This window comes from Cetorhinus maximus, chromosome 20 (genome assembly GCF_964194155.1).
Source record: "Cetorhinus maximus chromosome 20, sCetMax3.hap1.1, whole genome shotgun sequence".
NCBI lineage: Eukaryota > Metazoa > Chordata > Chondrichthyes > Lamniformes > Cetorhinidae > Cetorhinus > Cetorhinus maximus.
In genome coordinates this window covers 8707458-8718897 of record NC_135898.1, presented here as the reverse complement: position 1 = coordinate 8718897, position 11440 = coordinate 8707458, and the positions used below count along the sequence as shown (strand labels likewise).

Sequence of the window (11440 nt, the reverse complement as noted above, 5' to 3'; positions counted from 1 at the left end):
CAATGGAATCCCACTTTCAAGTTCTTGGCCTGTAGCCTTGCAGGTTACGGCACTTCAAGTTTTCAAAACGAGCAGAATTTCTGCCTCCATTACCTTTTCAGGAAATGAGTTCCAAACCCCACCACCCTCGGGTGAAAAACTTTTCCTCAACACCCCACCAGCCCAATCCTCCTGATGATGACACAAAATCCTCTGTGAAAGAAAATAGATCCTTCCTGTCCACTCTATCAAAGGGGCTCATTTTATATGTTTGAATTAAATCTATTCTCAAACTCCTCTGTGCCAAAGATGATAATCGCAGCCTCTCAAACCTTTCTTTTTAGCTAAAATTCTCAAGTCCTGCCAACGTCTTCGTAAATCTTCTCCCGACCCTGTAAAATGTCTAATTTGATAGATGAGGTGCTGTTCCTCAACCTTGAGTTCAACTTCATTGGAGCAACATGAGAGGCTGAGGTCAGATCAGAGTGCAAGTAGGGGGAGAATTAACAAAACAAGTGAACTAAAGCTCAAGATTGTGCTTGTGGACAAAGGCGAGTTGTGTTCTAAAGTGGTCACCCATTCTCAGTGAGGTTCCCCTAATCTGGAGGAAGCCACATGGGGAGCAGTGGCTATGCTAAATAAACACAAGTAAATTTCCATTTCATCTGGAAGGAGTCTTTAGGGCTCTGGATGATGAAAGGCAGAACGCAAAAGGGTGTTGCATTTCTTTACATTCGTGGATGTGGGCATGGTTGTCTAGGCCAATGTTTATTGCCCATCCCTCATAGCCCCTGAGAAGGTGGTGGTGTGCTACCTTCTTGAACCGCTGCAGTTCATTGTTGTAAAAACACCACAGTGCTGTTATGGAGAGAGTTCCAGGACTTTGACTCAGTGACAGTGAACAAAGGCGATATATTTCCCAGGCAGGATGGTGTCTGGCTTGCAGTGGAACTTGCAGCTGGTGGTGTTCCCATGCATCTGCTTCCCTTGACCAGCTTGGTGGTCGACGTCATGGGTTTGAAAGGTGCTGTCGAAGGAACCTTGGTGAATTGCTGCAGTGCAACTTGTAGATGATACACACTGCTGCCACTGTGCATTGGTGGTTCCTGTGCTAAAATGGAAAGATGCTATTGAAATGGTGTGTTGGGAGTGATTGTTGAGTGATCCAGGATGTCATGGAGGGAACAGTCCCTTGGGAATGCCGAAATGGGAGGGGAATACGTATTTTATGTTGACATCATGCCGGAGGTGGCAGAAATGGTGGACAATGATCCATTAAACTATGAGCTGATGAGCTGGAAGATTATGAGGAGAACCCCATTCTACACTGGGCAGGAGGGAAAGGGGTGACAGCAGAGCACAGAAAATGTGATGGATACAGTTGAGAACACTGCAAACTTGAATGAAGGGCAATCCTTGCTTGAGGAAGAAGGCAGACATAGCAGATGCATTGCGATGGGAAGTGGCATCGTTGGAACAGATGCAAATTAGAAATTGGGGGAATGAAATAGACTCCCAGGAGAGGAGTGGATCAAGCATCATCAATGTCACAGTAGCTTACTGTATATACTGGTTGACAGTCTATAATTGGCAATGGAGATTAGAAGTCGAAGCTGGAAAGAATCAGAGATGGGCCATATGAAGGCATTAGGAAGGGGGAGAAATTTGAAGCCAAGCTCGAGGTGAGAATTGGAAGTGGCTCTGGTACAGTCACTGGATAAGAGGTGAGTGAGGGAATCTGAGCAGAACTGGAACAATGAAATTTCCATGAAAGGGCCCCGTCACACACCTTCCATTTTCTTTCCCTTCCTTTGCCTCCATGCTTGCTTAAAACCTGTTTATATATGGGTTTTTTCCCAGTTCTGATTGCTTGAAAGATTAAACTGTCTCTCTCTCTCTCTCTCTCTCTCTCTCCACTAATGCTGCCAGACCTCATGAGTCTTATGTGGTTTTGTTACAGCTGTCCAGCAGCCACAGAATGGAGCTATTATGCTGCACGAACTGTGGAGCCCATCTCCCCGGGGTCCTGCCGGAGGAGGCCACGCCTACAGAAATCGCTCTATCTGCAGCAGTGGTGGGGCCGTCTCGCTCCATCGCCTGACTATCTTCCCGCAAACAAACAGGCAAAAAAAAACATTTTCAAATCACTTTAAACATCCATTTGAAATCAAACGTCATTCTGGAAAAAGAGGAAGTTGCTTGGAAGGGGAGCAATAACGGCAGGCGTGTAAGATAGACAGCTATAAGGGGCCCCCCCCCCCACCGCGTCTTCGTTCCTGGAGGCTGCCTTTATCAAAGATGGCGGCGGCGAAGTTGGGCTGTTGCTGGATCCTGGCTTCAAGGTGAGTCTGGACTTGTCACTGGGAGTCCTAGGCCAGTGGGGAGACCTCCTGAAAGGTTGCTGATGATCTGCATATCCTCAAATTCCTTTCAATTACACTATCGGGCTCAGCAAGTGTGCACACACCTCCCTATTGCAAATCCAGTGTCACATCAGAGGCCTGTGCAGGGACATTCATTTCTGGTGAGGAAATGTTTCTAGCTTTTGGAATTGTGATGCCTCTTGAGTTCTGCAGGCGGCAGCAACATGTATCTATATATATATATATATATATCACCAAGGCTCGTTCAACAGCCCCTTCCAAACACAGAGAAGGACATGGGCAGCAGGTAGATGGGGACACCACCACCTGCAAGTTCCCCTCCAAGCCACACACCATCCTGACTTGGAAATATATCACTGTTCCTTCACTGTCGCTGGGTCAAAATCCTGGAACTCCCTCCCTAACAGCACTGTGGGTGTACCTACACCACATGGACTGCAGCAGCGGTTCGAGAAGGCAGCTCACCACCACCTTCCAAAGGGTGATTAGGGATGGGCAATAAATGCTGACCCAGCCAGCGAAGCCCACATCCCCTGAACAAATAAATAAAAAATTACCTTGAACGCAAGAAATCCCCTCAAGGCATTTGCCAGGAGCATTATAAAGCAAAGTTAGAAACCGGACCATGTAAGGAGACGTTAGGACAGGTGACCAAAAATTTGCTTCGGAAGCAGGTTTTAACTAGTGTCTCCTCCTCAAAGGAAGAGAGAGAGCTGGAGAGGCTTAAGGGGGGGAATTCCAGTTTAGGACCTCGACATAGCTACCACTGGTGTAGAGTTTAAAATCAGGGATACTTCAAAGGTCACAACTGGAGGATTGTAGAAGTTGAGGAGGGTTGTGGGGCTGGAGGAGATGACAGAAATATTGAGGGATGAAGCCATGGAGAGATTTTAAAATGAGGATGAGAATTTTAACTTCAAGGCATTGCAGAGTTTTGGGTGACTCATGAAGATATTAATGTCTCTAATGTTATTGGAAATTATTTTTAAATTGGACTTGTAGTAGGGTCTGTGTCTACCTGTGTGTCTGTGTGTGGCTTAATTGGATTAAAGTCAGCTAGTCTTGATGCTTTGATGTATAGTAGTTTGAGATGTTAATTAGATAAACATAAGGATAGAATGTAAAGAGCACATTTACATTTGTTGAATAAACCATTGAAAAGAATGGATAAAATCTTACACCTAGCCTTGAGACATCAAACAATGTGTTTATATTACTAATAAAATTGGTGGAATGAAAGGATTATTGATAGGAGAGGTAATTTTTTTTAACTAACACAATGGAAAATTTACATTCAAAGGGAAAGCTAGGTATAAACAGAAAAGACAAAAACAAATAAACTGCAGATGCTGGAAATCCAAAATAAAAATACCTGGAAAAACTCAGCAGGTCTGGTAGCATCTGCAGAGAGGAACACAGTTAACGCTTTGAGTCTGTATGACTCTTCATCAGAACTGAGTAAAAATACAAAAGAGGTGAAATATAAGCTGGTTTAAGGTGGAGGCGGGGGGGGGGGGGGTGGTAGATCTGGATAGAGGGTCAGTGATAGGTGGACATAGTCAAAAGATGTTACAGACAAAAGGACAAAGAGGTGTTGAAGGTGGTGATATTATCTAAGGAATATGCTAATTAAGAGTAGAAAGCAGGACGAGCAAGGTACAGATAGCCCTAGTGGGGGTGGGGTGGGGTGAAGGAATCGAAATAAAAGGTAGAGATAAAACAATGGATGGAAATACATTTAAAAATAATGAAAATAGGTGGGAAAGGAAAAATCTATATAAATTATTGGAAAAAAGGGGGATCGGAAAGCGGGTGGGGATGGAGGAGAGAGTTCATGATCTAAAATTGTTGAACTCAATATTCAGTCCGGAAGGCTGTAAAGTGCCTAGTCGGAAGATGAGGTGCTGTTCCTCCAGTTTGCATTGAGCTTCACTGGAACAATGCAGAACAAAAAAGAGTTTTGTGTGTGTAGGTTAGAGGTATGTAAGATCTAACCAGTCTGTAACTCTACAACTGTGTGTATAAAGGAACCAAATTGCAAAGGAACCTCATTTTGAATTCTTAAGGTCAAATGTGCTTTGCCTGCTGTCTGTTTAACGTCTATGAGTTATTGTTGCCTTGGTGAAGCTTTACCTGGGAGTGATTAATTTGGGGATTGGTTTAAAAGTTATTATGGTAGTAATTTGTAGACATGTGACTGTGTTTAAATTTGTTATTAAATTAATAAATGTTTAATTTAGTTTTATATAAAAAACCTCTTGAGGCTTGGTGGTTTTATTCTTTAAGTCAAAGCTGCATCTCAAACATACCAATTGAAAATATAGGTTATGACAGTCGTTCAAGTTTCCCTCTGGGGTTTAAACAACTCAGCCTTTACCAACTGCTGTGTCATAACAGTGACCTCAAGTTTAAAGCAGCCAGAATGTGGGGGACCAGGCAGGAGTGGATTGTAACAGTCAGGTCTGGAGGGAACAAAGGAAGGAGTGAGGGTTTCAGCAGTAGATGGGCTGAGACAGAAGTAAAGTTAGACAATCAAAGGGAGAAGGAAAACACGATGTTAGTGATGGCGCAGATGTGTGGTGGGAAGCTTATCTCTGAGCCACGTTTGACACTAAAGTTGCTGTTCGGCTGGTTCTGCCTCATTCAGCTGCCAGGGAGAGAGAGGTGGAGCTGGTGGCTGGTGAGCAGATTGAGTGGTAGAAATCGAAGACAATGCTTCAGTAGCCATGGGGCAGTATGTAAATGAGAAATGGGAGGCGGGGTGGGGTGTGTGCACCAAGGAAACTCCGTGGGGACGCCAGAGGTAACGGTCTGAAAGTGGGAAAGAGAGGCCATGACAGGCGATTCATTGGCTCGGATAAGAGTGGAATTCATTTGGAGAACCAATCAGCTCGTTCCTGCATATCAGTTAGTGTTGGGCTTGCATGGTAGTCCATCGTATCTATAGGTGAGAACCAGGCCATTTGGTCCAAGAGATCCCGGTTTGTGTTTGAGCTACGCCCGAGCCTCCTGAGATGTTATCAGGTTTGTTCAGTGAAAAGATGCATTTGTTGAGATAGATGCAGCCCAGGGGCTATGAACAGATCGGCTGTTTCCTGCATCGGCAACTCCTGAGTTCAAAGTGAAACTGCAATATTAAAAAGCCTGTCTAAAAATGTATTGTTGTCCTCGTTGTAAAAATGGCAACTTGAATCTGAAGGGGAGCATGTTTATTTTTGGAGCAGAGCATTGGGATGCCTTTGAACAAGTTGCTAATTTCATGCTTCTTTTTCAGAATACAGACAGGCCAGCTGGTGAGAGGCTTGTATTGCACCAAGAAATGGAATGGGACTGGCCTGGGCAACCAGGAGATCCTGCGACCATCACCTTCGTTCTCCGTCCCCTGTAAGCTTTTCGAAACATCAAGTTTTTTTTTTAATCACTCGCGGAATGTGAGCGCGTTTCTCCGGGAAAGGCCGGCATTTATTGCCCATCCCGAATTGCCCTTGAAAAGGGGGATGGTGAGCCACCTTCCTGAATTGCAACTTTTCTGTGGGCATTTGATATAAAGCGAGAGAGTAGTTGAGCCAAACGCCGGCCTGACCGGATAAGGACGCCAGAATTCCTTCCCGAAAGAACGTCTGTGAACCGCAGGGTTTTAATGACAATCGGCAGTTTCATGGTCACCATCACTGAGACGCGCTTTACAATCCCAGATTTATTTCATGAACTGAATTTAAATTCCGCAGCTTCTGTGGTGGCATTGAACTCGTGACCCTAGGTAATTTAGGGGGAGGCAGTAGTGCAGTGCGATTGTCACTGGACTAGGAACCCAGAGACCCAGGGCTCTGGGGACCCGGGTTCAAATCAATAAATATCAGGAATTAAAAGTCTAGTGATGAGGATTAAACCATTGTCGATTGTCATAAAATCTGCCGTCCTTACCTGGTCTGGCGTACATGTGATTCCAGATTCACAGTAATGTGGTTAATTCTTAAATGCCCTCTGAAATGGCCTAGCAAGTTATATCAAACTGCTAAAAACAACTCAATAAGGAATGAAACAGACAGACCGCCCGACATTGACCTAGGCACTGGAAACAACAATGGCAAACTCAGCCCTGTCCACCCTGCAAAGTCCTCCTTACTAACATCTGGGGACCAGTGCCAAAGTTGGGAGAGCTGTCTCACAGACTAGTCAAGCAACAGCCTGACATAGTCATCCTCACGGAATCATACCTTACAGATAATGTCCCAGATACCGTCATCACCATCCCTGGGCATGCCCTGTCCCACCAGCAGGACAGACCCAGCTGAGTTGGCGGCACACTGGTATACAGTCGGGAGGGAGTTGCCCTGGGAGTCCTCAACATCGTCTCTGAATCCCATGAAGTCTCATGGCATCAGGTCAAACATGGGCAAGGAAACTTCCTACTGATTCCCTCGTATCATCCCCCACATCCCCTCCCCTGCTTGAACACCGCTTGGAGGAAGCACTGAGGGTGGCAAGGGCACAGAATGTTCTCTGGCTGGGGGACTTCAATGTCCATCAGCAAGAGTGGCTCAGTAGCACCACTACTGACCGAGCTGGCCGAGTCTTAAATGACATAACTGATGTCTGTGGCTGGTGGTGAGGGAACCAACAAGAGGGAAAAACATACTTGACCTCATCCTCACCAACCTGCCTGCCGTAAATGCATCTGTCCATGACAGTATCGGTAGGAGTGATCACCGCACAGTCATTGTGGAGACAATGACCCGCCTTCACATTGAGGATACCCTCCATTGTGTTGTGTGGCCCTACCACCATGCTAAACGGGATAGATTTCAAATAGATCTAGCAACTCAAGACTGGGCATCCCTGAGGCGCTGTGGGCCATCAGCAGCAGCAGAATTGTACTCAAACACAATTTGTAATCTCATCGCCCGACATATCCCCCAATCCATTACCATCAACCTGGTTCAATGAAGAGTGCAGGAGGGCATGCCAGGAGCAGCACCAGGCATACCTAAAAATTAGGTCTCAACCTGGTGAAGCTACAACACACGACTGCTTGCATGCCAAACAGTATAAGCAGCAAGTGATAGGCAGAGCTAAGCGATCCCACAACCAACGGATCGGATCTAAGCTCTGCAGTCCTGCCACATCCAGTCATGAATGGTGGTGGACAATTAAACAACTCATTGGAGGAGGAGGCTCCACAAATATCACCATCCTCAGTGATGGAGGAGCCCAGCACAGCAGTGCAAAAGCTAAGGCTGAAGCATTCGCAACAATCTTCAGCCAGAAGTGCCAAGTGGATGATCCATCTCGGCCTCCTCCGGAGGTTCCCAGCATCACAGACGCCAGTCTTCAGCCAATTCGATTCACCCCACATGATGTGAAGAAACGGCTGAAGGCACTGGATAATGCAAAGGCTATGGGCCCTGACAATATTCCAGCAATAGTATTGAAGACTTGTGCTCCAGAACTTGCCATGCCCCTCCAGCCAAGCTGTTCCAGTACAGCTACAACACTGGCATCTACCCGGCTATGTGGAAAATTGCCCAGGTATGTCCTGTATACAAAAAGCAGGACAAATCCAACCTGGCCAATTACTGCCCCATCAGTCTACTCTCCATCATCAGTAAAGTAATGAAAGGCATCATCAATAGTGCTAACAAGTGGCATTTGCTTAGCAATAACCTGCTCATTGATGCCCAGTTTGGGTTCCACCAGGATCACTCAGCCCCTGACCTCATTACAGCCTTGGTTCAAACATGGACAAAAGAGCTGAATTCCCAAGGTGAGGTGAGAGTGACTGCCCTTGACATCAAGGCAGCATTTGACCGAGTGTGGCATCAAGGAGTCATAGCAAAACTGGAGTCAAAGGGAATCAGGGGGAAAACTCTACGCTGGTTGGAGTCATACCTAGCACAAAGGAAGATGGTTGTGCTTGTTGGAGGTCGATCATCTCAGTCCCAGGACATCACTGCAGGAGCTCCTCAGGGTAGTGTCCTAGGCCCAACAATCTTCAGCTGCTTCATCAATGACCTTCCTTCTATCATAAGGTCAGAAGTGGGGATGTTCGCTGATGATTGCACAATGTTCAGCACCATTCGCAACTCCTCAGACACTGAAGCAAATGTCCAAATGCAGCAAGACCTGGACAATATCCAGGCTTGGGCTGACAAGTGGCAAGTAACATTCACGCCACACAAGTGCCAGGCAATGACCATCTCCAACAAGAGAGAATCCAACCAATGCCCCTTGATGTTCAATGGCATTACCATCACTGAATCCCCCACTATCAACATCCTGGGGGTTACCATTGACCAGAAACTGAACAGGACTAGCCACATAAATACTGTGACTACAAGAGCAGGTCAGAGGCTAGGAATTGTGCAACAAGTAACTCACCTCTTGACTCCCCAAAACCTGACCACCATCTACAAGGCACAAGTCAGGAGTGTGATGGAATACTCCCCACTTGCCTGGATGAGTGCAGCTCCCACAACACTGAAGAAGCTGGATACCGTCCAGGACAAAGCAGTCCAATTGATTGGCACCACATCCACAAACACTCACTCCCTCCACCACCGACGCACAGTAGCAGCAGTGTGTACCATCTACAAGATGCAATGCAGAAATTCACCAAGGCTCCTTAGACAGCACCTTCCAAACCCATGACCACTACCACCTAGGAGGATAAGGGCAGCAGATAGATGGGAACAACACCGCCTGGAGTCTCCCCTCCAAGTCACTCACCATCCTGACTTGGAAATATATCACCGTTCCTTCACTGTCGCTGGGTCAAAATCCTGGAACTCCCTCCCTAACAGCACTGTGGGTGTACCTACACCGCATGGACTGCAGCGGTTCAAGAAGGCAGCTCACCACCACCTTCTCAAGGGCAACTAGAGACGGGCAATAAATGCTGGCCTAGCTAGCGATGTGCACATCCCATGAATGAATATAAAAAAAAAATTTACAGAGATAGATTTTACAAGCATACATCTCCTAACCTAACAACCACAGTTTTACTCTGTCAGTTTACTGGGGGCTTGAGTGAATGCCCAGCTCATGCCCACCAGCTGCGTATAATGAAACACAGCTGATACACAATGAACAAACAGGCCTGTCAGTTTTCCATAGATTCATCCCACCCCATCATCAGTCCTCCATCTCCACACTGATATCTGATTGTCTCTTGAGCCTGTCGGCACTTTGTGAGTCAGTGCCTTCGGTGGTGACTCATTTCTTACCTCTGACCTATCAGTGTCAACGGTGTGTCTGTTTCCCTTCATGTTCCGAGTAAAGAAGACAGTTCCTTTCTCATGTTTTACTTTAAGTTTGTTGTTCAACCTTTCAGAGGTTTTCAGGGTGACAGTCGACGGAGAAGAACTATTACCTCTGCTGAGTAGGTTGATAACCAGAGGTCATAGATTTAAAACCATCGGCAAAGATCGAGTGGGCAAATGGGAGATTGGAACATTTTAATTGAAAATAATAACAACTCGTATTTATGCGTCGCCCTTAATGTAGTAAATGCTGAAGCATTCCGTGCCGATATGCAGCAAGACCTGGACAGCATTCGGGGTTGGGCTGCTAAGTGGCAAGTTACATTCGTGCCACAGAAGTGCCAGGCAATGACCATTTCCAGCAAGAGAGAATCTAACCATCTGCCCTTGACATTCGCTGAATCCCTCATGATCAACATCCTGGGGGTTACCATTGACCAGAAACTGAACTGGACCAGCCACATAAATGCTGTGGCTACAAGGGTAGGTCAAAGGCTAGGAATCCTACGGAGAGTAACCCACCTCCTGACTCCCCAAAGCCTGTCTACCATCTACAAGGCACAAGTCAGGAATGTGATGGAATACTCCCCACTTATCTGGATGAGTGCAGCTCCCACAACACTGAAGAAGCTCAACACCATCCAGGGCAAAGTAGCCTACTTGATTGTTCACCACCTTCAACATCCACACACACACACACACCCCTCCACAACCACCAAAGCACAGTGGCAGCAGTGTGTACTATCTACAAGTTGCACTGCAGGAACTTACCAAGGCTCCTTAGACCTCACCTTCCAAACCCATGACCGCTATCACTAGAAGGATAAGAGCAGCAGATACATGGGAACCCCACCGCCTGGAAGTTCCCCGTCAAGCCACTCACCATCCTGACTTGGAAATATATCCCCCTTCCTTCACTGTCGCTGGGTCAAACTCGCTCCCTAACAGCACTGTAGGTGTACCTACACCAAATGGACGACAGCAATTCAAGAAGGCGGCTCACCACCACCTTCTCAAGGGCAATTAGGGATGGGCAGTAAATGCTGGTCTAGCCAGTGACGCCCACATCCTACAATAAAATGAAAAACATTCCGAGGTGCTTCACAGTAGTATGATAAAGCAACACCTGACACTATCCACATGAGATATTAGGCAGATGGCCTAAAGGTGGGCCATAGAGGGAGGTTTCCTTGAAGGAGGAGGAGAGAGAGAAAGAGGGGTGGAGAGGTTCACAGAGGCAATTCCAGAACTCAAGGTCCAGGCAGCTGAAGGCTCTGAATGTGTGACTGGTGAAGACTACAGAGGGGCTGGATGAAACTGATCATTTTGAGCGTGATTTAGATGGGTACTTGGGAATGAGGAACTTAGAGGGTTAGGGACGAAAAGGGACTGCTCTTTCGAAGAGGAAGCACGGGCATCATGGGCAGAATAGCTGCCTCCTGTGCTCCAGGTTTGCACACTTCCAGGAAATATCCTCTGTCAGTGTTTATAATACCTGGCTGCCCCATGGGCGTCCCAACCTGACTGGGCTGAAGGAGCTTAATTACTATGCACAGTTGGTGCTGAATCATCCCTGAGCTTATGCGTTGTTGATAATGTTGATTCAGTTCAGCTTCTGCATTTCCTTCAAGCTGCTGCCTAGTGACGCCAGTGACAATTGCTTGAAAAAGTCATTAATGCATAGAATAAGGAACATTAATTATTATCATTTGGAACTGCTTGGCAATTTTTTTTTAAAGAATCCAATGACTGCATCTTCTTTCTGAGGGGTAACCTGTGTTTAATCTCTCTCAATTGACATATATAATACATATATAT

General features: G+C 46.3%; 1 protein-coding gene across 1 annotated transcript in view; it reads left to right on the top strand.

Annotated features, from left to right (window-relative positions):
• Positions 1-2246: 2246 nt before the first annotated feature.
• Positions 2247-11440, top strand: part of LOC144694836 (NFU1 iron-sulfur cluster scaffold homolog, mitochondrial-like) — a 34140-nt gene continuing 24946 nt past the window's right edge. Inside the window, exons 1-2 of the mRNA XM_078565460.1 lie at positions 2247-2321; positions 5638-5747. Of these exons, the coding sequence (XP_078421586.1) occupies positions 2278-2321; positions 5638-5747 (154 nt within the window). The 5' untranslated portion in view covers positions 2247-2277. The remainder of the gene's footprint in view (positions 2322-5637; positions 5748-11440) is intronic.